The sequence below is a fragment of the Galleria mellonella genome, unplaced genomic scaffold (genome assembly GCF_026898425.1).
Source record: "Galleria mellonella isolate WM207_F2 unplaced genomic scaffold, CSIRO_AGI_GalMel_v1 utg171, whole genome shotgun sequence".
NCBI classification, from domain to species: domain Eukaryota; kingdom Metazoa; phylum Arthropoda; class Insecta; order Lepidoptera; family Pyralidae; genus Galleria; species Galleria mellonella.
This window is the reverse complement of record NW_026442014.1, coordinates 5,939,767-5,967,394: the sequence shown is the minus strand read 5'-3', so window position 1 is coordinate 5,967,394 and position 27,628 is coordinate 5,939,767. Positions and strand designations below refer to the sequence as shown.

The 27,628-nt window shown below is 36.0% G+C and overlaps 1 protein-coding gene and 1 long non-coding RNA gene across 2 annotated transcripts; one reads left to right on the top strand and one right to left on the bottom strand.

The window, feature by feature from the left end:
• Positions 1-701: 701 nt before the first annotated feature.
• LOC113518047 (putative phosphoenolpyruvate synthase) lies at positions 702-18,699 on the top strand. Its single transcript, XM_026902801.3, is given in 24 exon segments — positions 702-915; positions 2,139-2,396; positions 3,407-3,575; positions 3,720-3,830; positions 4,256-4,495; positions 4,710-4,837; positions 5,060-5,221; positions 6,373-6,551; positions 6,628-6,776; positions 7,073-7,203; positions 12,729-12,870; positions 12,944-13,091; positions 13,299-13,565; positions 14,097-14,228; positions 14,664-14,813; positions 15,253-15,417; positions 15,629-15,845; positions 16,068-16,309; positions 16,516-16,667; positions 16,746-16,862; positions 16,864-16,971; positions 17,051-17,240; positions 17,390-17,507; positions 17,874-18,699. Coding segments are annotated over 24 exon segments (3,948 nt in total). The 5' UTR covers positions 702-800; the 3' UTR covers positions 18,032-18,699.
• A 14-nt stretch (positions 18,700-18,713) lies between these two features.
• On the bottom strand, positions 18,714-20,147 carry LOC113518048 (uncharacterized). The gene is made up of 3 exons (XR_008252620.1): positions 19,940-20,147; positions 19,431-19,521; positions 18,714-18,917 (listed from the first exon to the last, which is right to left on the bottom strand). It is a non-coding gene; the product is annotated as an uncharacterized LOC113518048 (long non-coding RNA).
• Between the last annotated feature and the right edge of the window lie 7,481 nt (positions 20,148-27,628).

The following is a 27,628-nucleotide window of genomic DNA, read 5'->3' as shown; positions in this document are numbered from 1 at the left end:
TTTCCATGTAGGTAATTTATTTTGAGATGAATCCGCATTCTAAATTCAAATATGTTATGTTTTAGTACTTATGCATCAGAAGTTACGAAAATAATGACGGAGACCTATTGTTTCTTCTACAGTGATAAATGTGGATATGAGAAACATAATGGGAATTATCCTAGTACCAAAAATAAGTTTTAGATACTTATTTCATAAATGATAATAATAATTTTCATTGTATAAATAGTAAGGCTAAGTATGTGGTGAACAAATGTTTTTGGTAGTAAAGTTCTACAATAGAAATTCAACAATAAATTTGATTAGGACAGTAATGAAAAAAATTACAATATTATACCTAACATATTAAGCATTGTTTTAGTATTACTGTCGTTAGTTGTTTTACGACAGGCAGTGTCTTAAAAGAAACATATATGAGGATGAATTTCCTGGCAAAAAAATATCTTTCAAATAGTCTTCAGAATGAGTCTGTAATTCAGTTACAGTTATTATCAATCTTAGTTACTATTTTAATTAATATCTAGATAATATATATTGTACGGAACACTGTCATGACAGTACGACTCACGCTCGTATTTATTTTCATTATTTTGATGAAATATGACGCTTTATCGAATGCGATACCTGCACGGCCAAATAAAGTTGCGGTGATGAGATAACTTACTAATCATGATTATTGATTTCACAGTTTTGTATGCTTGTTATTCATAGTTGGTCTATAGTACAGTTCGCGAGGATATAATCTTTATTGTGATCCAATTTGAAAAAATCACGTAAGATATTAGTGTATTTTATTAAACATGGAACTATACGATGTATTGTTGCAAGCCGGATTGATAACATCTGTGTTGGTCACTTATCTAATATTCTTTAGCAAGCGTCAAACGCAAAATAAAGGAGATTACTCGCAGCCAGGTTCGTATTCTTTTTTTTTGGATGATAATGGAATGGTAACTTTGCTTTCGCTCACGGTATACGCTGGCGGGGCACCAGTGGGTGATGATAGGTGAAAATGAAAAGGTAAGTCTGTTAGCCCACCGTGATGAATACATCTGGAATTCGTTACGATGATTTCCAGGGGAGACCACGTGGAGGTCAACCTAACAGGGCATATTGCTAGCTATAGGACCGGTGATCCGATATATAAACTTGAGTTTGTCCAGTTATTTTGCTCAAGTCCTTAAGGATGATGTTTTGATGAAGTTGGCCTATCGTGATAAATTCAACAATTATTAAACAAGGTAGTTTTCACGGAGAACCGCATGGATGTCAACTTGTATGTACTCTATACATTGCTAGCAAGTGGGTGGTTAGACCCTTTTACTAATAATCCCTGCCCCCAAAAAACATACCGTATTACAGATCAAATCCTCACGGGTTTGATATTGTGTGCGTATATGTGTAGCTTGTTCCTATGTGGATAAGCGTTTTTGCATAACAATATCAATGTGTTATAATTAATGATTAGATTTGGTAATAAATAATGTAATGATAAATGGACAAGGACAAAGTTAATGGTTGTGTAGTGTTTTTGGAGTCGTATTGAAGAAACCATTATTTTGAGTAGGTATTTACATAAGTACATATTTTTTAATGTTATATTTTTAATATCCCACCAAGACATTAGCGAGATAGAGAGAATAGAGTTTCTCTGTTCGTAGTCATATTTTATATTTTTATTTTTACAGGGCGTCGCAAGCATACTCGTCGATTACATATATTCTGTACAAAAGTAAAGTTTTTAAGGAGCGCATCTTTAAAATCTTTACTTTTGCATTTGATTTTTTAGCAAAAGCAGAATGAATAAAAAGAATACTTTAAAGAGTGCTTTTTCTAGAAAGGAGTAGATAGATATATAATCTTTATTGCTTCCTCCATAAGATTACAATTTTAAACTTATTATAAATACAAACAATTATAAGAAAATATTAAACTAAGAAAACAATGGGGTAGCTTTATCGCTAAGAGCGATCAAGGGATCGCTCTTAGCGATCTAGTATAGTAGTAGTAGTAGTATAGATCTCTCTGTAAGGACAGGCAAATTTTGGATGGAGAAGAGTAATTGATATATAAAACAACTTTGCGGTAAAATTTGTACGTAATCTGGACAGTCATGATTAATCTGTAATGTATTTTAGGATGGAACTATCCACTTAAACGGTGGCTATCACGGTACTATGCCGTGGGTCGCTGGAAGGCCCAGTGCGTGCTTGTGCCTACAAGTGAGCTGCCTCGCGCTGACTTGCACGACGGATGGGACTCCGTCGACGTGCGCGCCACCAGCACGGATGGCGCTGCCGTGCTGCTGGGAATACGCAAATTGTGCGACAGGCGACCCACCGCAGAAGTGACGGTGTACGTTAAGTTAACAGATGGATCCAGTTATAGATTACCTAGTAAGTTATTTTGTTAATTAATTACATGTATAATTTAATCTCACGTTTAATAAAATTAACTGTCGTAATTAGAAAAGGACAGGATAATTACTATTCATATTCATATTATTAGTGGCCGTGTGGTTCTGGCATAGAATAGGCTAGAATAGGCCACCCCTACTTAGGTTATTGAAAGTGTTAATCGTCACCCACAGACAGGACAGCTCCATGTACATAACAGAGTATGCTGTGTTACTCATGATATAATTCATGCGTTTTTTAGGATTAAGGTATTATGCCTCTGTACCCTATAATTTTATTACCATATCCCACCCTTCGATTCGATCTAATACTGTGTAGATATGTACTTACCGCAATTCATAGTAAGAGAGTCGTTCTTTATATTACAGTAATAGCTTGAAAAAGCGCGGATCCTCCGTTATGGAACGATGGCTATGCCCACAACCCTTATAAACTTGTAACGTTACACTTTCACGATCTATTGGGGGCGATAGGCTGATAATATTATATCCAATACCTTTATACTTTTAATACTTTTTTAACTTTTGTGTGCGAGCATAATAATATTTTACAGGTTTATTATTTTACTATTATTCGTCCCATGTAGAACTAAACACTGTTTAAAATCTTATATTAAATACACTATTGGGACTTTTCACGACATGGTCCTGTCGTGATCATGACGTGGTGTCATTCGCGTCGAAACATCAGCAGTAAAGAAGTAGGTATGTAGGTACTATTTAGCTGCAAATTTTTTTATCACGTGAAGTTCCGTAAGAGTATTTAGAATATGAATAAACAACACGAAAGTTTAAAATTAACAACAAAATCTTAGGCGTCATATATTTTATAAACAACCTTTTTATGAATGCGATCGATCATGAATGAGTTCATACTCCGACTCGCACTTGGCCGATTTTCGGGTTGCAAACTTTACAAACTTTTTTGAGGGCTGGATCCGCACCTAAGCTTGAAGCGATATCGTTACAGTAATCCATGACATGTTTTAGGCCATCCAGACACTATAACATGCCACTGGGAGGACACTGAAGGCGCTTGGAGCGCAGGTGGACTGAAGACTCAGGTCATAGAACCGGAGATTCGGCTGAGAATTATGTTCAATGGCCTCCTGATGTCAGTTGAAGACGGCAAATCACAGCATGTTAACTTTAAATTTATGTATGTGACTCTGTTTTTTTATTTTTATTTTACATAATCATTATAATCAATTGATATTGTTCTTTTAGCCTGTTATTTGGTGTCGGTGTTTTAATTTCTAATATACATTATTATATTTTATAAAAATATTCTTGTTTGTTTTAGTTGGTCATCTGCCACTAAAGTGGTGCGCCACCCTGAGGACTGGAGCACTGAGCTCGCCGCACAAGTTTTGGCTATGGAGCAATGGCGAGATAGTAAATGGCCGTATTTACTGTATGCTTTCCACTATTCCTAAACACTTTTTTGGGAAATTATTATTAGCTAACTCTTTATATGGCGTACTTTGCTTGTTGTTATCATCACCATATTAGCCGTTAACTGTTCACTGCTGAAGATAGGCTGTCCCCTTGGGGGGGCAGTCGTTGCCACGCTGGGTAGGCTGGTTGGCAACCGCAGTTAACCCTTAGTGATGTTTTAAATGGGACGCTGCTGTCCATTCCTCGATTAAAGATTTCCTTTAATTTGCTTGCTGTTATGCTTTAGTGTTTTGTTTATATTACTTTTCATTTGTTGTTTTATGATTACACAGAAAATATCAACTATTTCAAAATTTGTATATATTTATTGCTATTAGTATATATTTATTGTATAATTTCACATTTTATATGGTATAAGATTAATTTTTGACATTTGTACAGAGGAACATGGGAGGAGGGAAGTTGGATGCAATTTGGTGTCGTGCAAGGCCGCTTTCAATCTTTCGACTAGCAAGGCATTCCACAGAAGGACGAATATCTCCGCCTGCGAGGGGTCAGAGAAAGGAGTTGGGCGCCCAACGGGTACGAAGGTCGGAGGCGATCCGTCACCGTCACTGCGTCGTCTAAGGATGGCATTCTGGTGCATCTTCGTGGACTTTCATATAGAAATATCTTGACACAGTACGTATTGGATAATTTTTAATATTACTTTAATTTATATACATATATTTAGTGTACACTTTCTGAACTGTTGCATTGTTCGTTTGCTTAGTCGTCTCTAACGATAACCTGAGCGTGAAATGATATAGTGATACTTCAAATTCTTGCTTCGTTACCACACGGAAAATTATTGTGCTTAATACTTGTAAGTTATTTAGCTAATCTAATTTTGCAGATGCATATCAGGACATGTCAGATTCCCTAGCTACAAAGTGGAGAGTATAGTTGACACCGATTTTGTTCTACAAGATTTCGGCGAAACTATTGATGGCATACCGAAGGTGTACACAATAAATGTAAGAAGTAAGTTGTAACTTGTTTCACTACTACTGCACCTAATAGTCTCATCTTCGATCGTTTGTATTAATGGCATACCTTATAATTTCCAAAATTGATCCGATTGGGAATCAAAATCAAGGTTTAATTTACATAACGTATTTACCACTACGCTACGAAGGTTGCAATATTGCATAAACAATTTAATTGACTTATATTATATGCATAATGTGTTATATTACTTTATAGCTAAAGGCCGCAGTCTTCGATTGGTACTTCGTATTAATTCTGTCGGTGGCAAACTGCTAAGTGGAGTCCCGTATCAACAGGAGCTGGAGTATCGTACTTTGGTCGTTACCATCGACGAATCGCCTGGCTCTGGCATACTAGAACTTGGCTATGAACCTTTAGGTAATTTTATTACTATCAGCATTTATTACTATCACCATTAAAGGGACTTTTTCCTTTAATAATAATTTAATTTTTTTTCGACTTTTTACCTTTTAAATTACACACAAATTAGAAATTAAATTGTTTACAACATAATGTAATTTTTATTTTCCATCAAATGTAATCTGATACTTTTGTGAAAATCAATGTCATATTGCACTAACAGTGCTATTAGTTTCTATTAATATTTTAATTATTTTTGATATATTATTTTAATTTTTTTTATACAACTTAGAATGGCAAACAAGCACAAGGTGGACCGTCGTCCACCTGATGGAAAGTGGTAACCGTCGCCTATAGATATGAGCAGTACCATGGACATAACATACTGTTTCGCCCATGATACGTGCGAGCGTTGCCATTCCTGAGGACTTAGGTGTAATTCCTCTGTACCCAGTAAATTCACGCCATACCCCACCCTTCAAACCGAAACACAGCCATGTAAACACAGCTGCTTCACGGTTGAAACACGAATGGGACAGGTACCCAAGCAATCGACTTTTGTACAAAGTCTCCCTCTGGTGAATTAATTATTGCATATTTCATTTAAGCTCCAACATGTTCAGTGAGTTATAAGGCTATGCTTGAAGTTTCGCTATGTGACAGAATTTATTTATTTATTACAGTTGTATTATACATTATAACACAATATCTTATAAGCATTACAAAATACATAATAAAGCCTTGTTAGGTACAGCAACCTGGGGATTAGACATAACAATTGAAATAAACATATCTACAGTAGAATGAAAGTAACTGACATAACCCGGAGTAAATAGTATTATATTATGTGTGGTAAAAGTAAGATGAAGTAGCAATGGGCCGGTCATATAGCTCGAAGAACCGATAACCGTCGGGGAAGAAAGGTTTTCGGTGGTGACAGACAAACGTACTGTAGGATGACCTCTGAAAATATGCATTGCACGGAGTCAGAGAATGCAGATAGGTCAGAACCGTTTTTTATGGCAGTCTATAGCAAAAATTTCAGTAGTGGGCAATTAATTGAAATGACAATGTTAATAAAATCATTTTTTTTAATTGAATTTTAAAGGCAGATTAATAAGATGTCGCTAATTACAGTTTGTCTGTATATTTTTGATATCTATTCACAGAAATAACAGAGCCAACAGTGCGCGTAACCCCGCCGCGCGTTCTCCGGTGGCTCAGCGCGAGCGATGCGGGCTCGGTGAGCTATTGCCTGCCATTCGAATCGCGCGCTGCCGCCTGTCCCGACTACGTGGGCGGCAAGGGTGCCTCGCTGGCGTTGCTCGCTTCCGTACAGGATGTTGAGGTTAGTATTTTTATCATATATCTACTGTGTAACTTTTTCAATCTTTGGGTTACAAAATAAAATCCTTGATTTTCAGGGCTACAAAGTGCCACCAGGATTTTGTTTGACTGTACGAGCTTTAGAGAAACAGCTGGAAGCTAATCCAAAACTACTGGAAGTTATCCGTGACATTGAAGCTGCTAATGAAAACTATGACGAAACCAATTTCAAAGATAAATGCGCTAAGTATGTTAATGTATACCAAATTTTGCCTATAGATATGTAATGAACAGTTTTCTTGATGGACGGCAATGCGACGTTATTATCGATCCTTTTTAGGTTCTTCATGCACTCAATCAAATTAGCAATTTTTGTAGCTTGTTTAAATATATTTTGTAGTCTACCTATTTTTTTTTTTTACTCACTTCAAGCTCTTCATCAATATCCACCGCAAATCTTGCAGCTCTGATAAAATTGCTAAGAAATATTTTATTGAAGTCCAACGTTTTCTGATATATTATAATTACATCTTAATATTTCAGGACCGTAGAATTGTTTATTAACACTGAAATAACCGAGGATGTGAAAAATGAAATACTCGCCTATTTAAAGGAATTGAGGGTAGCTACTACCAAACAAGATTTGGAACAACGATTTGCAGTCAGATCTTCAGGTATTGCTATTATACTTCGCGCTTCGTCCTCGAGATTATTATTTGTAGAATATAAACAACATGTAGTAACGCACAAGTGACACCGCCCCTGCACTATTGTTGAGAGAGGGATTCCCCCTTTTTCCTTTTTCTTTTTAGTCCCCGGTAGGTACATAGTCTACTTAGCCCGTTCATTTCATTTCCTGTTCATTCGCAATTTAGTGCTTCACCGCTCCGCACATAATACATCGCGTTGTCGTGTTAATAAAAAAAAAAAAAAAAAGATGCCAAAAAGGAATAGTAGTGATCTCAACGACCCAACATTCAACATTACATAGTGTCGTTGTAGACCAGGTATTTATTTTCAAAACTATATCTATACACAAAAGTAATTTTTGTCTCCAGAAGAATGCAATCGAGATAGTCATATGGGCTATATCACCGCATTCAAACGAAATGGTTGACGTGCAATTCAGCGGGAATTGTACACAACAGCCGTGTTTCGATAACTTTCGTTATCGCATTTTCAAATAACACCCATAAAAGGATATAATAAATATAAATATAGAATTTCATTTTTAATAAAATATTTTTAAATAAATTATTGGCAATATATATATAAAAGAGAAGTCGTTACTTTTGATTTCAGTTATAGAGAATATTTGATTATAGGGGTGTATTGTATAAACAATAATACTTATTGGAGACAAAAAATATTAGGTTTTAACGTATCCACGTTAACAATGTTAGTATGTATCCAGAGCCGTTATCAGGACGAACTCGACACATACTATACTTTTTTATACAATTGCATAAATTTATGCATATACACATCATATATTTATATATTATATGATGCATATGTCAGAGACGCCTCAATTAATAGCGGAATCAGTAGACTGGTTAATAGATCCTCCTGAGGAAGAGATACTAGAACCAGAGACTGTAAACCTTCCATCAGACGATGTAGATGTGATTCACGATGCGTTAACGTATCCAGACGGTAGGGAGTCTGTAGTAAAAAATAATCCGATTACGGATCAAGACGCTGGTCAAAACTGTCCAGGCCCGTCAAATGTGGAGCCTCAGTAGCTAGATACTGAGACTTTAGAAATTCTTGGAGTCGATCCAACGTGTACTAATAATTATGGTAGCGATGTCCATAAAGAATTGCCATTGCGATTTCAACACATCGCCCAAGAAGGAATTAGTAAAGAGCTTAAAAAATAATTAGTAAATAAATACCCACTACCAGCTAACTGCTTACTTGTAGTGCTCCCACAATAAATCCCGAGATAAAAAGCAGAGCTTCCAGAACTAGCTACTACGCGTGATAAAGGTATTGAGATAAAAAAGAAACCAATGGCTTCAGCCATATCTTGTTTAGGTCAAGCTATTTCAACATAGCTTAATTGTAATCAAAAAGATAAAGAACTTTTACAAAAACTTATGGATCTCAGCCGTCTAATGTGTGACATACAGCATAGCGACTCCATGACTAGACGACACTTCATTCTAAGTGCTTTAAAGAAGGATATGAAGGAATATCTTACAAACACAAAAGTTGATACCTTCTTATTTGGCTATAAATTGGCTGAAACAATAAAATCGACCGAAGCTGTTAACAAATCAGACATAGACCTAAAGGTGGTTTCTGATGGTACCAAAAACCTGCCAAGAAGAACCGACATTCTTCCTTCAAGGCCTTTAAACCGGAGAGCTCCAGCACCGGCACGCAAGCAGCCGGGCATGGGAGCGAGATTCCGTCAGCCTGCCGCAGCACGACCCTTGATTCTCCCAACGCAGCCGGCTGGGCACATAGCGACGTCGTGGGTTCCACCACCACCGCAGCCGCCGTCGCCACCTCCTCCGACACAACATCCACGTCGTCGTTACTACGTACGTCGTTACTAGATACGTATATTCCAGTTAAGTATGCAGGTCGTTTAACACACTTTTATGATCAATGGTCTATTATCACAAATATTCACTTGATCCTTTCATGGATTAAGGGTTACAAAATAATTTTTTCGTCACCTGTTTATCAAGAATCATACAGATTCAGAAAAATATCAATATATTGATGCAATTAATAATCTTCTACAAATTGACGCTGTTTCAGAGTGTATACCTTATAAGGGCAGTTTATATCTAATATTTTTAATATAATACAAAAACTTAATGGCAAAATGAGGCTCGTATTGAATCTCAAAAAATTAAATAAATTTATCCAGACGGATCATATACGAATAATATTTATTTACGAAGAATTAGAAGATTTACGAACTGCATTAAAATTAATATCAAAAGATTTCTATATGGCAACATTAGACCTTAAAGACGCTTATTTTTTAATAAACATTCATAATGAATCTAAAAAATATATCCGATTTATTTTTGACAATAAATTATATCAATTTAATGTTTTGCCATTTAGTTTAGCTACCGCACCTTACATTTTTATTAAATTAATGAAGCCGATTACTAGACTTTTAAAAACTGGCGATTTTTTATTTACCTTATACTTAGATAATTGGTTTTTATTGGGTAATTCTTATCAACAATGCTTGACAAATATTGAGATGACTTCCAAACTACTATCTTCCTCAGGTTTTACAATTAATCAGGATAAAAGTAACCTTGAGCCTTCATTATCTTGTAAATTTATGGGAATAGTTGTAGACTCACACAGTCTACAATTAAGCTTACCATTCGAAAATAGATTACGAATTCGATCTCAATCAGAAAGTTTTTGTCAATATGAACGTATTTTAATCAGGGAATTTGCTCAACTGGTAGCTTTACTCGTGTCGGCTTGTCCAGCCATTGAGTATGGATGATTTTGCACTAAAGATTTGGAGCGTTCAAAATTTCTTAATCTAAAAAATCATAACGATTATGATAAGTATAGGAATATACCTAGTTCCGTATATTCTGACTTTCAATGGTGATTAAATAATATAGATAGCTCTGTGTATCATCGTATCAGAGATGATACGTATGCCATTGCAATTTACTCTGACGCCTCAACTACGGGGTGGAGGGTTAATTATGGTAATAGTATTGCTAGCGACCAATGGTCAGATGATGAACTAAAGCATCATATAAATTATCTGGAGCTTCTCGCTGCGTTTTCTGGCCTTAAAAGTTTTTGCCAGAGATTCACATAATTGCCAAATACTGTCAAATAATACAAATAGACAATACTACTGTAATATCTTACATTAATCGTATGGATGGCATTCAATTTCCTCATTTTACTCAAATAAGTAGAGAGATTTGGCAATGGTGTGAGAACAGAAGGCTCTTTATATTCGCTTCCTATATTAAGTCTACAGATCATGCATCAATAATACATGATCAATCACGCAAATCCATCCAGATATAGAGTGGGGACTGGCTGATTGGGCCTTTAACAAGTTGACAAAAAAAAAAAAAAAAAAATCTATGTACCAGAAGTTGATCGAATTACAAATCGCATAAACAAAAAATGTGAAATTATGTCACATGGCATAGGGATCCGGACGTAATTGCTATTAATTCATTCACAATCAATTGAGCAAAAGTTTTACTTTTATGCCTTTCCATCATTTGCAGTGATTCTTAAGACGCTTAGAAAGATCATTTCTGATAAAGCTTGCGGTATAATTATTGTTCCTCTATGGCCTACACAACCATGGTACCCACTATTCAGAAACCTCCTTGTCTCTGAATTAATAAAACATTATCCTGCGGATAATGTTTTATTATTTAGTTCCAGTTATCAACGTGTAGGCTCAACGCTTACCTTGGTTACAGGAGTGTTATCAGGAAAGCATTATCCAGGAGAATTTTTCCACCAGCCTCTTTAGATATAATGTTAGCATCATTCTCTGATAGCTCAATTAGACAATATGATACTTGTTTAAAAAAATGGTGGAATTTTTGTAAAAACAATTCAGTTTATTTTTATAAAGCTTCGATTCCTATCATAATTTTTTTTTCTTACTCAGATATTCCATGACGGTTATCAATATGGAACATTAAATTCAATAAAGTTCGGCGTTATTCTTGCTTTTAGGTCCTATTTTATCAAAAGATGATAGTATAGAAAGATTTTTCAATGGAGTATATCGATTGAGACCTCCTCTTCCGAAGTATAACGCTACATGAGATACCAATGCTGTTTTAGATCATTGAAGCACATTGTGGCCTAATGATGAATTATCATTGGATAAATTAACAAAGAGAACCATTACCTTAATAGCAATAACGATAGCTCATAGAATACAAACTCTATCCAAAATTGATATAAAAAATATAGAATTTTTCAATGACCATATAGTAATTAAAATTCCTGACTTCCTTAAAACGTCACGAAGAGGTTCTAAGCAACCGATTATTGTTCTTCCTTTCTTCTTAGAAAATTCTGCTATCAGTCCAGCAAAAACTTCAGATTGTCATTTAAATAAAACAATTCTTCTAAGGAATTCTGATAATCTTTTTACTGGTGTCTGTCGACCTCACAAAGCGGTAGACAAACTATTAGCCGATGGGTGAAACTGATATTAGACGAATGTGGACTGGACGTACATATTTGTACTCTCTGCGCACAGCACGCGACATGCCGCCGCGTCCCGGGCACGCTCTCTAGGTGTCAGTGTAGATACAATACTTAAATGGAGCTGCTGCGGCTGGAATGCCAACTCCACTGCTTTCGCCAAATTTTACAGTAGGCCTATGATTAATACAGATAATTCGTCCTTTGCTAAGCCGATAATTAATAATAATCAAAAATAATATTATGTTTATCGAATTGTGTGATGATTAAAAAAGATTATGTACTATTATAGATTAATAGTAGAATAACATAATGTCGATTAATTTTTAGTTCTATTTGTTCACTTTGTAATCCAATAAAACATACAATCATAAAAGAAGTGTTTTCATTGATAATATTTTTTGGTTGTAACTCTCAAAGTCTACATGTTGTTTATATTCTACAAATAATAATCTCGAGGACGAAGCGCGAAGTATAATTAGTGATTAAACGAACTTACCCAAGTGAAGTTCTATCACAATTATACGAAGCGCTTCGTCCGAAGAGATTAGTACGTACTCCCTCCCGACCCAGTTTAATTATACCCATCAGAACTGTACCAAAAAATATTTCAATGGTCAAACATAAGTTTTAAATAATTTTTAACTCTGAACTTAATGAACAGGAAATGAAATGAACGGGCTAAGTAGACTATGTACCTACCGGGGAATAAAAAGAAAAAGGAAAAAGGGGGAATCCCTCTCTCAACAATAGTGCAGGGGCGGTGTCACTTGTGCGTTACTACATGTTGTTTATATTCTACAAATAATAATCTCTTCGGACGAAGCGCTTCGTATAATTGTGATAGAACTTCACTTGGGTAAGTTCGTTTAATCACTAATTATAACATATATATTACACGATCTGTTAATTGGTAATATTGGTATTAAAAAGTTATGCATGTAAGATTATTGTAAATGTAAATTGAGTATTTAAATATTTTTGTAACGTATTTCAATTATAACAGCGGTGGGCGAAGATAGCGAGATGCTGTCGGCAGCCGGCCAAAATGAGACGATCCTGGGCTGTACAAGTGATGAGCAGGTATTGCGCGCCGTGCAGCAGTGTTGGGCCTCCATGTTCGCCTTCACAAGCGCATACTACCGCAGGTAAGTGGAGTTCTGTGTCGCAGTGACGTGCATGTGGGAGCGCCAAGCTAACTAACTTCTTGTGCGGCCGCAGGCAGAACGGGCAGCAGTGCGTGTGCGGCGGTGGCGTGGTGGTGCAGGCGTTGGTAGTGGCGCGCGTTGCCGGCGTCATGTTTACGCGCCACCCCGACCGTGGCGATGCATCGCGCCTCCTTATCACCGCCAACTACGGACTTGGCGAGGTACGTACAGAGTGTGATAGTTTTTATCAGCTTCCATTCTGAATTATGGAATTTACTTAGGAATTCACCTGGTTATTATAATTTATGTACTTTTTGAGAAAATAAAGACTTTTAAAATGTAAATTTTTACGTAGGCTTTTGATTAGGTAATTTAGGTAACATTAAATTAACTAATTTAATATTATTATTATTTGTTGTCCTTTACAGACTGTAGTGTCCGGTTCCGTTGAGCCTGATACTATAATAGTAAAACGTTGTGAGGGGAATGCCCTTGAAATAATGAAAATCGAATTGGGTTCAAAAACACAACGCGTAACGACAGCTATTGATGGAGTAACTACTGAGGATGTACCAGAGACAGAGCGTAGAATTCCGTGTTTAACTGAAGCAGAAGCTTTGAAGCTGGCTCAACTTGGAGTGGCTCAAGAAGAGCTCTGGGGAGCGGGAAGGGATATTGAGTGGGCTATTACTAAGGTAACGATATTTTTAGATAAATGTAAACAAAAATTAATGGTATATTTGAAACAGCCCCATAAATCATAAAGTTAAAAAATTGGTCAGAGGCGACACGCTCCGAGGGTTTCATACACACGTATATTAATTTGACATAAAATTACTTTTATTGCATTTCTCATACGAAATAGACACCTAATAATTATAATTATAGATACTATTTTCATTTATTTTTGGTCATAATTATGGTTAACAACTGGACCATATACCTAAATTTATTTTTGGAGGTTTTTTAATAATTTTCCAGAAACAGTGATAGAAACTTTATTTTTCCTGTAATATTCACATATATCTTTGTTATTAAAAAAACTATCGAACGAAACCATGGTACGGTTACTGAGAATAGCGGACTCGTGTACTTTAGAAATCGTGAATTTTGGATTACGTGCTGAACTTTGCTTGAAACCTCGACATAATAGATTTGATATGGCATAGATAGTATTCTTTTTTAAAATGAGACTGATTCGTAATAGAGCACATAATTATGGACAGAATGGCACGTATCTACTGCAAGCGCGGCCCATCACGTCCCTGGGGCGCTGGACAGAGGAGGAACTGTTGCACGAACTGGACACGCCCATTATGTCTGACGAAGATCTTACCACCTTCGCTAACACTGGTGAGGTGAGGTACTTTAAAACGTAGTTGTTGAACTTTTCATTGCGTTTATAAAAAAATATTGCTCAAGATCAAACTTTGGTCACATCAATGAGATTATTATTGGATTTTTATATTTAGTAAGATATTTTTGTGTTTGCAAGGATTTTTGGTTGTTACTTGACTTGCTATAGTCACTACAACTAATTTATTTTGTTAATGTTTAATATCTTAATTAAGGTTTCATGTGTTTAGTAGTTAATCATAGAATAATTTACTTGTAATAAAAATTTTCTAATGTTTAAAAACAGTAACGGTCTAGTTCTGTCTGTTTTGTCAATTCTTTGGCTGAAACTATTTCTATTGAATATTCAAAAATACACTTAAAATAATTTATTTTAATAAAATAGATTTATATTGTGTTTTGTTAATAAAATTACTTACTAATAATTTCATAAACAGGTATTACCAAAGCCAGTGACTCCATTGTCAGTCGATATCGTAATGCGTCCTATGATTTCTGGAATGACCGACATAATTAATTCTAATATGGAACCATTTGAAGACGGAGTTATATTTACTCACAACAGGATTGGATTAGCACTGTACAACGTAAGTTTCTCAAAAACATTTCAATGTTATAAGTACCTACTAATGTCCAATACAATATCATTATCATCATCACATCAATCGTTAACGTTCCACTGCTGAACGTAGGCCTCCCCCATAAGGGGGGTTTTGTCAATAGTTGGCACGCTTGGCAGGCAGGTTGGTTTTAAGAGGATGCAGCTACTTATCCCTCAATCATTTGATTCCCTTAGTTGCCTCTTACAACACACACGGGAAAAGCCCATTCTATGCTTGGACCATACGGTGATACAACGATGTAGTATAGACAAAAACAAGTAGAAACGAATATTTTTTATATGTAGTTATAGTTATCGTAGCTATTCTAGGAAAGGATTATTTTAAATTTCTTCAATAAATGTTACCACAAATGGATCTAATGTGCTTCAGTAAAAAAAAAATACTTTTTATTCAATTTCTACAGACAAATTATCGACACATGCCTAAAGAAATTAATATGGATATACGTATGAGAGAGATGGCGGTACATGGAAGGAAGGTGGCTGATCAGAAAATTGTCGATACGGCTTTGCGTCGCCGGACCCCTCACTGGAGTTATAAAGTTCAAATTATAAAAACACTTTTAAAGGTAAGATAACATGGAAGATTTTCCTATTAAGTGGACAAGATGCTTCGAGAGCAATTATATGAAGTCGAATTATTAAACTTTTTTTCATTCTAATGAATATTTGGGTTAAAAAGCGACCAGCATTTTAATTGTTCTTCTGAAAGAATCAGCCAACTGTATTATTCTTCAAGAGAGTAATTTTTTATTCATGACTTTATTTTTCAAATTTTAGTGTCTAATTTCCTCAAAGTGGAAAATGGTAGATAATATCAAAATTGCCACTAAAATGAATATACAAATGAACAGCAATAAACCGCAGGAAATGTTTAAGACCCTTCTAAACCAGAAGGATACAATGAGTCGGCTTTCTTGGAATCACGCTGTCACCAGTACTGCTAGCACCGCTAGTCAATTCATTGCAATGTCTATATTGTTAGAGGGTGCCCCAGGTAACGAATTTGCAGTGTTAATGTATACTATTATATATTTTGTAGTATAGTAATTACACAATGATGAAAACATAATAATTAATCTGTGCCAAATATAGATAAAATTTGTTGTCGTACGTGTCGTAGTTATATAGTCGTATAGTAAGCAAAAGAACTTAAAAACCTGTTTTAACCTCTAATATTCTCGAAAAAGTTTTTTAACCTTACTTATTTTTTTTATAGATTTTACAATGGAACATTGTAACGAAATAAGTACGTTGCTTAGCTCTGGGGACGTACTCTCTGCCGAAGTACCGTTAAGTCTAGCGAAATTGGCGCTCCAGCTTGAAAACTCAGGAAAACTTGACCAATTCAAAATACAGGATCCGAAAAAAGCATTAGATTGGCTGAAGATCAACTTACCTCATGTGCATTCCAAAGTATTAGAGTTCTTGAAAATGCATGGTCATAGAGCAATTATGGAGGTACGTGATGACAATACCTATATACTTATGCTACTAGATAGTAGGTATTGAGGTTGTTGTGTTTAGAAATAACGAGTCGTAACGAAAGTTGTCTAGAAGGGAAATATCCAGTAGGAGGGTGATTTATAATAAGCACCTATATTCAATCATAATGTTGATATTAAAAATAAAGAACTAAATATACTTAAATAATAAATATGTTTTAGTTCGATATGGTAACAAAACCATGGATCTTGGTTCCTGAAGAACTCATGAAAATTCTTCAAAATATGAGAGTAACGGAAAAAGAAAATCAAGAAAAGAAATCTGATGCCGAAATCATCGCTTTATTGACTACACCAAAGAAATCAAGTACCAGGTACATTTTAACGGTGACAATTGTAAACATAGGGGCATTTTGTTTGTGAAAAGTATCTTATTTTATTCTTACTTGCAGGAAAATCTTATCATGGGTACTACCACTTTGTCGCCGGACAGTGCGTTATAGAGAGGGTACAAAGGCGCATCTTATCCTTGGTATCCACAAATTACGTCTGGCAGCTATCGAGCTCGGCAGAGTTGGTGCGCCGTTGGTACTTGCCGCACCATGATCTCGTATTCTTCTTTCGAGCGAAAGAGTTAGCTGACTACATCACTAGTAGAGATCCAGCAATACTAAGGAAGTAAGTTGATTTTACAAGCCAGTACATTATATGCCCTATTTAAATATTGCTACACGATAAAATAACAAACAATTTACAGGGCGATACAACGTCAACAGTATTATCCAAAATGGTGTCAGCTTAAATTTGCGGAAATCAATGAGGGTTGGGTCCAGCCTTTACCCGTAAAGGGCCCTACAGTGACTGCTGGAGATGTGAAGCTGGAGGCTACATCAGTCTGCGGGGGCGAGATTATAGCCCGAGCTTGTGTTGTTAAGGATCTTTCCGAGGTAAAAATTAAATGTAAATTGATGCTTAAAATGTGTTGAAGCCTTTATCGTAGTGAATAATTACTGGTGACCGAATTTGTCGTAATGAACCAATTGACCTGACTTCACATTCACATATCATGCCTTTTTTCTTATAATTTGTATTACAGATTCACCAACTGCAGCAAGGTGATGTGTTGATAACGCATGCTACTGACATTGGCTGGTCGCCTTATTTCCCGCTCTTAACTGGGATTGTCACAGAGCTCGGCGGTCTTATATCACATGGTCAGTATATAATATATATATATATATATATATATATATATATATATATATATATATATATATATATATATATATATATATATATATATATATATATATATATATATATATATATATATATATATATATATAGTTCGAAGAAACGATAACTGACGAGGAAGAGAGTTCTTAAGTGATCAGTGTATGTATATTATATATCCGGTTTTGGGAAACCCTTCGCCAGATAAAGTGATGAAATGTAATGTAGAGCATTTGATAATTAAAATCAGCTCCAGTTTCGACCAGACCGTTTCCAGTTAGAGTCTAAAAAGGAAAATTTTTATCTCGGCAATGATGATTATGATAAGTGTTCTGAATTTTTTACAGGAGCCGTGATAGCTCGCGAGTACGGTTTACCATGCATTGTAGGAGCTATGTACGCTACAGACGTTTTCAAAACGGGAGACATCGTAAGACTTTCTGGCACAAAGGGATTGATTGAAAAAGTGCAAATGTCGGAAGAATCTGTCGCAACCGAGAGTTAATGAAAATATTATATTCATCTAAAAATCTTGCATTTTTTATTAAACAAAACAAAATCACAAGGTACAAAGGTCATCAAAATAATATATACGTTGTTAATAAAGCAATATTTCTAAAATCCGTTAAAAATACATTGGGCAATCCTACCATCTTAGGACCATAGACATGAAGCATTTAGCATCGGCATCCGTAACATACATATTCTAATCGCGGGGATCAACCTCTTTTTGGATGCTCGGTGTAGCTACTACATGGTAAACATCAGCGTAACAACTTGTTAAAACATGGTACAGTAGGTAACGATCGCTAAAATGGGCAAGATCATATACACTTACCGAGTGCATCGATAGTTGTCGATGTTAAAACCACAACGTCTTGTTAAGGTTATAGAAAACATAGAATCATATGTTAAAAAGTTAAGTAGCTGAAGCTGTGTAATCACAAGCGGTCATTATCCTTGGTGAGCATGTCCAGATCGTAGCAGCTGAATGCCAAGGGGCGGCCGAAGATGATGACATGGCGGTGGGTATATGTGAATTACAGCCACTACACGTATATGTACGTCTTCACGTATCACGTTTGCCTGTACACCACCACGTGGGCTTTTTTTTAAAAAGTCATATAAAGTCTAAATATTTGAAAGCCGAATCAGTAATTATATACGATCTTCGTCCGTGGTGAGTACAAGCAATTCGTAGCAGTTGAACACGAAAGGGCGACCAAAAATGACGACGTGGCAGCGGTAGGCTGGCGTGTGTATGGCGCCGAGCAGGTGCGAACCGCGGTAGTGCACGCGGTCCACGTACACGCCCGCCGCTACACGCACCGCATCGTGCCCACTTCCCCCGCACGCCACGCCAGTTATCGCACCGCCGCATTGCACATCACCTGGTAATTATTACCTTTATCAGACATGTAAATTTAGGTGATTTAGAATTGATACCAGAGGTCGTTACCCTCACACCAGTAATAGCAATAGAATAAAAAACCATATTTTTTTAAAGTTCTCAAGTACTATTTATAGTTGTTACTGTTATATATACAGAGGACATTTGTATACGCGCATTTATATACATGCACCGTATTATTATTTGGTCATATTTTATTGACAGAGTGTTAGTGAGGTCAGTTAGATAGAAGGACAAGGAGTTTGTTGCTTACAAACTGTACTAATACATACAGTTAGTTACAGTAAAATGTTTACCTTTTTTTTTAACGTCTGGAAAATGCTTTATGCAGACCCATACACCTTGTGGGAGGTGAATGGGTACTGTGGGAATCCCCCCGTAAGGTGGGGGTGTACCCACTAAAAACCAGACGATATACCCTCGAGGTGCCATATGTCGGAGACATGGGTTCGCTTTCGCACTCACCACATCTCCGACGGAGTAAAATGTTTACCTGATACTTAGTGTAGTGGTGGACAGCTCCATCAGCGTATAGCAAACAGCAATGTTTGGAGGGATGCAGTGCGGCTGGTAGTACGTTGCATCTGAGTGAAAAGTTATAACTATTATTTAATATACATAATCAGTCACATGGAAATGGTCAAGCCGGCGCTCAAAACTCATACCGAGCTCCGTTTCAATTAAGTTAATAAACCAGTCCTGTTTAAGATATTGCAATATATTGCTTGTATGCGTTGTTATTCATTTATTCGCGCCATCACAGATGATTTTAGCCTTTTCTAATATGCTTATAACCACTTCACCGGATGACAACCTATACTTGACCAGGTTTTAATCAAGGTAGCAATTATTCTATACCATCACGCCAAGTAAGTATACTTGGTACATGTATTTCTTCTTGAACATTCCGATTACCATTGCATCGGAAGCACTCATAAGCATCACTCATCGGGCCTAATTTCGACCAAGCTGGCAATCACTCAGTAGGATATTGATGTGTACTTGTGCGTGGTGCGTGCTACTCAAGTGACCTCTCCTTCGAACACGCCAGCCGCCACCGCACCACTCGGCACCGCGCCGCACGCGCTAACAACCCACACTGGGCCCGGTTTTAAGCAAGCTGGCAACCAGTCTGCGGGTTATAATAAATGGTGATGGTTAATTTCAGTCTTAAGGTTTAAGATAAAATGTTATCTGAGCTAATATTAGAAACGGAAAAAAAAATATTTTTGTGTGTTTGTTTATTTGTTATGGATAAACTTTAAAACCTACTTAAGTGATTTTAATTTTTTTTTCATATAAAAAGCTACGTTTTCAGTGTAACATAGGCTGTATTTAATAAAAGAAAAAGAAAACCGTATGGTGTTTCTAGATTAGATATATTTAAACTATCTATTTTTAATGCATGTCTCTAGCGGGTAGGTAGAATATATATTTATTATATACTAGTGTTTTACCCATTACTTCATACGCATGAATTTCAGAAGTGGGACCAATGAAGTAGACTACTTGAAGATGGAGTATCAAGATACAATATACATTAGACTTTAAGTTAGACCTTTAATAACAGAAATGTGAATCGCATCTAATTTGGTGCAGTACTTTTTGCGTGATGCCGGAACGAACATACAAACAGACAGACAACATTTCTAAAAATTTATGTTTTGTCATTTGATGCCCTTATGTTTTTTTTAAATATCTCACATGTCATCATCATACCAACATTGTATAGTTACAATTTTATTATATTAGTAAAATGAAAAAATAATAACCACCAGTTTTAACGAATTTCGTACATGAATAAGTACATAAACAATCTTCGTAGATAGCTGATATAGGACATTTTTTACGCGATAGAATTATTATATTTTGTTTAATTTATAGACATAAAGTCTACCTGAAATTATTGTTCTGTATTTATGCTCCCAATAAAATTTCAAATGCGTATTGTACTTATTCCAATCTTCAGAATACTCTTCCACTTTCCTTTTGAAAAAGTTCCAGCGGCTAAAGTAAAAAACTTTATTTTTATAAGGATGCATGTGATCATCTACGGGGAATGAATTTTGTTGAGTGGAAAACTACAATACAGGCAAACACTGTGTAAAGAAATCACCTATTAGATGGTGCAATGATTTCAAGAGGGCAAATCTTTGATATATACTGCTGACTATTGGCTGGATAAAGGATTATCAGTAATTTTTGATGAATGAATTGAATGATGATTCACTTCATTCATCAAATACGATGTGTATATACCATCAATATACGACAATACGAGGTGTATATACCTTACATTGCAAAAATTCAATAGATGATAATGAAATGGTAACCGCGTCTGCACTAACGGTATACGCTGGCGGAGCACCAGTGAGGGATGATAAGTGAGGATGAAAGGGTAGGTCAGTTGGCCCACCGTGATGAATACACCTAGAATTCAGCACGAGGTTACCAGGGGGAACCACGTGGAGGTCGACCTAATAGGGTATATTGCTAGCAATGGGACTGATAATCCGCATTACTAACAATCCTTTCCCCTCATCGTAAAGATTAGGTACGACTGCAGGACCTAACTTGATTGACTTATAGAATTACATAGATCGTGTGTTGTCGTCGGAACAATCGCGTAAGCATGAGACGAATTATGAAAATAAAGAAGTAAAGTAGTATTTACAAAGTAATAAAGTAAACGCATGGGGGGTATCACGGGCGAAACAGTAACCTCTGGTTCTGTCTATAGTACTGCTCATGTCTTTAGGTGACGGTTACCACTTTTACATCAGGTGGGCCGTCAGCTTGTATACCATTAAGTTGCATAAAAAAAAATATAAGAATGACATTCAGCACTACATTTTCTCTGCCTGCCTCGTAAGAGATTTGGCCTGAATATTGCAAATTGAAATTATAGTAACTCTTTACATCTAAAACATAAATAAAATAAAACTTACAATTCATGTAGCGGAATATCTGATTCCGAACTTGGTAATAAGGAATCTGTTTCCTTTATCTGAGCAACAAAATAAAAAAGTTTTTTATAATATGAAATAAAAAATAAACGTTTTGGTTTATTGCCAGAGATTTTTTATTTTTTCTTTTCTTTAATAAAGAATCAAAAGATTTAAATTACTTATTTTTTTTTAAATTTTAATTATTAATTGTTAACATCTGAGCTTTGTTATTTACAATGTTGCTGTAATTTTCAATTTAAATTTTTTATTTCTTCCACTTGCACATATTATACAATTGTGCAAATTTTAGTGGCTGTTAAATTATTAATTAAGTGTGTATTATTATTACTATTGTTATAGCTGTTTGTTTGCTTTAAATAAATAAAATAGAGAAGAATTATTAGAAAACTAGTTGTTAGACTACTTTGATGTAACAAAAGCGTCACAACTAGGTATATTACCACAACAGTCAACCAGTGTGTCCATCTGTTGAACATTCCGATTATTTCCAACATATCCTTCTGGCATTCCATATAGATTTCCGTTTTCACTGTAGCTCGTGTTGGGGAGACGATCTGTATTAACGTACAATGCTCTTTAAGTATAGTAGGGTTACGTTACAATTTCTTATAACTGCTACCTCGAATGATAAACAAGTTGATAGTTCAGCTTATCTAAGGTACCTTATTTACCCTAATTACCTACTGTTGCTTAAAGTGTAAGCAACATCTTATCACTTTTTTAATAATAGCTTATATGGATATATGTACTAGTCATGGGTTATGAAGTTTATTTTTAAAAATGATGAAGATGGAACCGTGCTTTTTTTATTGGTGATAATGGACTGGTAACCCCACCCGCGCCATTGGTATACACTGGCGGGGCACCAGTGAAGGATGATAGGTGAGGATGAAGCAGGTCAGTTAGCCCATCGTGAGGAATTCAACAAGAATTGTTCACGATGGTTTCCGGGGGAACCACGTGGAGGTCGACTCCACGACAAACTCCATTGATAAGATGGAACCGTGCTAATGATATACATAAGCATAGTAGTATAGGATAGGAATAAGATACGTAAGAAACATTAGCAGCGAACTTTAAAATAAAGGGCGAGCACAAAAGATCATGGATGCAGTGTCACAGGTTTTCTGCCTGAAAAAGCCCGTCTTTCAATAATAATAATGGTATACAAAAACATTTTCATTCTCATCGTTTCATCCTCCACCGATAAAGAATCAACGTTAGCTCATCATGGCAAATTCATTACAAATCAACTAGGATATAGTATTCAAGGGGGACAGCGTGGAAATCGGAGTAACAGAGTATTGCTAGCAATGGGGGCTATTACTAATAATTAAACAATTCCTTCCCCTCAATTACGAAGTTTTACATAGATTTCTTACTGCCTGAAATTTGTTCTAAATATAAATAGACAGTATAATTTAAATACCTAAGATACGTAAGATGGGAGGGAAGGAAGAAATTTTAGTAATGCGGACTACCAGTCCTATTGCTAGCAAAATACCCTGTCAGGTCAACCTCCACGTGTTCCCCCCCCCGAAACCATCGTGCTGAATTCCTGGTGTATTCATTACATACCCGTTTGCCCTTGTATCGTATAGCAAGACGTAAAATAAGTTGTCGACTGAATATATTGTACTTTTGCCACTGTAAAGCTTCCGTGGCGACTTCTTTTAAACGCATTCCAATTTTCTTCTGCTTCGACTAAACAACAATAAATATTTTTCATTATAATTATTCGAGATTACATATTTATTATATTCTATTATTACTATTAATTATATGATTACTAGGTTAATCAAACACTGTGTTGTGCATTGAGCAAATAATGCGACAAGTATTTTTTAATGGATGATAATGGAATGATAATCCCGCCTGCGCTATCGGTATATGCTGGCAGCATCAGTACCATCTATAGTGAGAATGAAAAGACAGCCCTTCGTGATGAATACGCCTGGAATTCAGCTCGATGGTTTTCAGAGGGGGCTATGTGCAGGTCTTCCTGACAGGGTATATTGCTAGCAATGGGACTGGTAGTCTGCATTATTGACAATTCCTTCCCCCCTCTACGAGATGTATTTAGCAGTTTAATAGAATATATATTATATATACTGATTTCTTGATTTTCAGGATTAGGTATATAATAAAAGTAGATACTTTTCTCAGGAATTGAATAGAGGAAAGTAAATTACCCGGTACAATATTAGAGTTATGTTGGTGAGTTAATGCTCGATCTATATTCTCCTGTATCCAGTCTCTCCACGCTTCTATGTTCCACATGAGACTGACCATCATCGCGTGCCAATCAGCCATTTGATCCGTAGATATTATTGGCGTTCCTGTATTTAAAAAAACGTATAATTTTGGACGTGCACGTTTTACAGCGATATTGTAGAACGACTAGGCTCCCTGTAAGGTAGTGGCAATAATATAATTCTTAATTTGTCTCCATTCAAAAGTTAGTCTTAAGTAGGTAAGGTAGTTCAAAGTCTAGACCAAAAAATCAAAATCTACTCTTTTTTTAAATCAACTGAAAAAGCATGCGCATTTAATTTCCTCTTAAAGTTATGGGAATCCTTCTAGGAGGTGGGTAGGAAGCAGTGTGGACAGGTGCTCGGGAACATCGGCTCAATCCTCTGTCTCATTTGTGTTTCTACCGTGAAGCAGTTGTATTTGCATGGTTGTGTTTCGGTTTGAAGGATGGAATATGGCGTGAATTTACAGGGTACAGAGGAATAACACCTGAGTCCTTAGGAATGGCAACGCATGGGGGGTATCATGGGCGAAATAGCATACTCTGTTATGTCCATGGTACTGCTCATGTCTATAGGTGACGATTACCACTTTCCATCAGGTGGGCCGTTAGCTTGTTTGCCATTCTACATAAGTTGTATAAAAAAACATATTTAATATTCTTGTACATATACACTACAGTTGCACAGTTACCACCAAGATCTTACAGGGAACCTAGGTGTTCTACGATATCGCCGTAAAACGTGCACGTCCAAAATTATAAATTGAAGAACGGCGCAAATTGGTACACGCATACACACATATATACACATACACGTAATACATGCGCAGAATTGCCGTGACGATCTTACAGGAGAGCTTAGGTCTGCCACAGAAAAGTTACGGTAGTGCCGTGATCGTGTACGACCACATTGTTAACGTACGGAATGCTTAAAAGCTTCTCCAGATATATATACATTTTGCACTGTCATTGTATCGTGACGATAAAAACGTACGATATCGTGAAGTTCTACGGAAAAGTACAAAAACGCCCAAATACAACCATGCAAGTGGAGCCTGCTTCACGACAGAAACACGACTGAGATGGAGGTACTCAAGAAAACGACTTTTATACAGTCTGTTTAGTATGTACACTGTAGAGTAGACAATTAAAAAAAAATTGTGAAAACTATAAGTTTCTGGGGTTCTACTTAGATGTAATCGCTAGTGATATTATGGTGTTTTTGTTTTTATACCACAATTTTATAGCATGTTTCTGCACGATCTTAGAATGGCAAACAAGCTGACGGCCCACCTGATGGAAAGTGGTAACCGTCGCCTATAGACATGAGCAGTACCATGGACATAACAGAGTATACTGTTTCGCCCATGATACCCCCCATGCGTTGCCATTTCTGAGGACTCAGGTGTTATAAGCAAATTTCTTTAGTATGGTATTATAAGTTTAAAAACTTACGAGAATGGAATGTTGGTATGGCTTGATTTATTTTTCCTAGCATCATGGGTCCTTGGACTGTAGGAATCGGACTTGGTTGAGCTTGCACATTTGTGTCTTGTGTGTCTGCTTTATCGATCATAGTTTTTGGAGACTGCCAAAATGAACTCATAGCTTTTGTATTATTTGATGTTCCCGAAGTGTTTGTAGTTGGAGGCGTATAATACGAATCTGGCGAGGAATCATCCGTTACCTCATGATTTGCACTATGAGAGGTATCATTTTGATTTATTTGGAAATACTGCGTTCTTTCTGATGATAAATTCCGTTTGAACATAATTGTTTGTATTGAGGTAGGTTTCGGAGATTTCGGGTTAGTATCTGGAGGTATTGGCGTTTCTGATGAGTCATAAGGTGTCTGGGATGAGAGGATTGTAGGGTTACTATTGTAAGGAGATGATTGGTTGTAAGCAGTCGAGTACAAAAGATATGAGATGGTTGCTTCATGTTCACACCCGTTTGTTGGTTTACTCGTTGGACAAATTGGAGGCTTATCTCCACGACTATGAGTTTTATCAAGTTTCGATGGACACTGCGTGAATGAGATCTCAAGGCTTGGAGTGAATGTCCGGGTTGATCCTGGAATAATGCGCATGCGTTGTGCAGGTGTTAAGTCGGATAATGTTTGAGTAGAGATGTGTCTAGAACATGTACAACACGGCCCAGCGACGCGGCGCAATATTTCATCGCACCACAACTCGCATTATACGAAAACGTTCTTCATACATTTGCACACTTGAATCATTTCTAAAATGAGCAATTATTTGAGTTTAGTATAAACAAATATATATATTTAAATTAATACAACTATACACTTTCTACTTACGTGGCTGCAAGAAACCGACAGCTAAATACATTGTAGCGTCTTCTATGACATCTAAAAAGAATAGATATAATTTACCTTAAGCAGTTCTAACAATACCACAGAAAATTTACATATAAGTTTTCAAGTCTTTCTTTATTTCTTACCCTCAATAAGTGATTGATATTTTTAGGTGTACGTTCGTACATTAGATTATTTAACTTTATATGTATTTTTCTGGATACTACTGGATCAGTGTTCGTAACTCCAAGCTGGTCTGAATTCTTTCCGCGTAACCTATAGGAAGGGAGATTACGCATAGCATTTAAATATCGTGCAGTTAACGTGTATCGTATAGCCATTTTTTAATTTATAGGTTGGTATTAAATTTACTCTTAAATTTTTAAAAATATGACAAACTAAGCCTTACTTAAGCTATGTCGTCCCTATATTTTCAATCGACTTCAAAAAAGTGTATTATCAATTCGGTTGTATTTATAATATGTTGTGTTTGTATAATATTCTTGACTCCTTCGGATTTGGTAAATTCTTTTTTTTCTGAAAAGATGAACCCACTTACAGTTTGTTCCCACATAAATTATATAAAAATGGTTCAGTAGCTTAGTTTTCAAATCATAATAATTGGTTTAGTTACAATTTAGGTCGGTTTTTTCGTGGAACACAATATTAAATTATGTGGAAGCTACCTTGTTTATTAATAAATCATCGTAAAATAAAAAAAAAATCATTAAAACACCAAGACAATAATACATCTACTTATACATATAATATCAATGTAAAGACTCAAAGATTGAAGAGTCCAAAGGTCGAAGTTTCAAATTAATGAAAAAAAAAAAACACATACATATTAGCACCTTCCGCGTAAGATTTATGCATGGTGCCGTGCCTTAACAGAACATTATCCCCGGCTCTGTCCATTTGTTCTATTAATATCTTGAGCGTTTCGGTTTTTTCACCTACATTAATAAAACTGTGTGAATACATAAAATATAAACTAAATTAAAATCTGTATCGTTTAGTTGCATATTATTATTATTTCAGGCGTTAACTGTCCACTGCTGAACATAAGCTATCCCCATAAGAGGAATTTTGCCAGTAGTTGCCACGCCTGGCAGGTGGGTTGGCAATCGTAATTAGGCCTTTGAGGATGT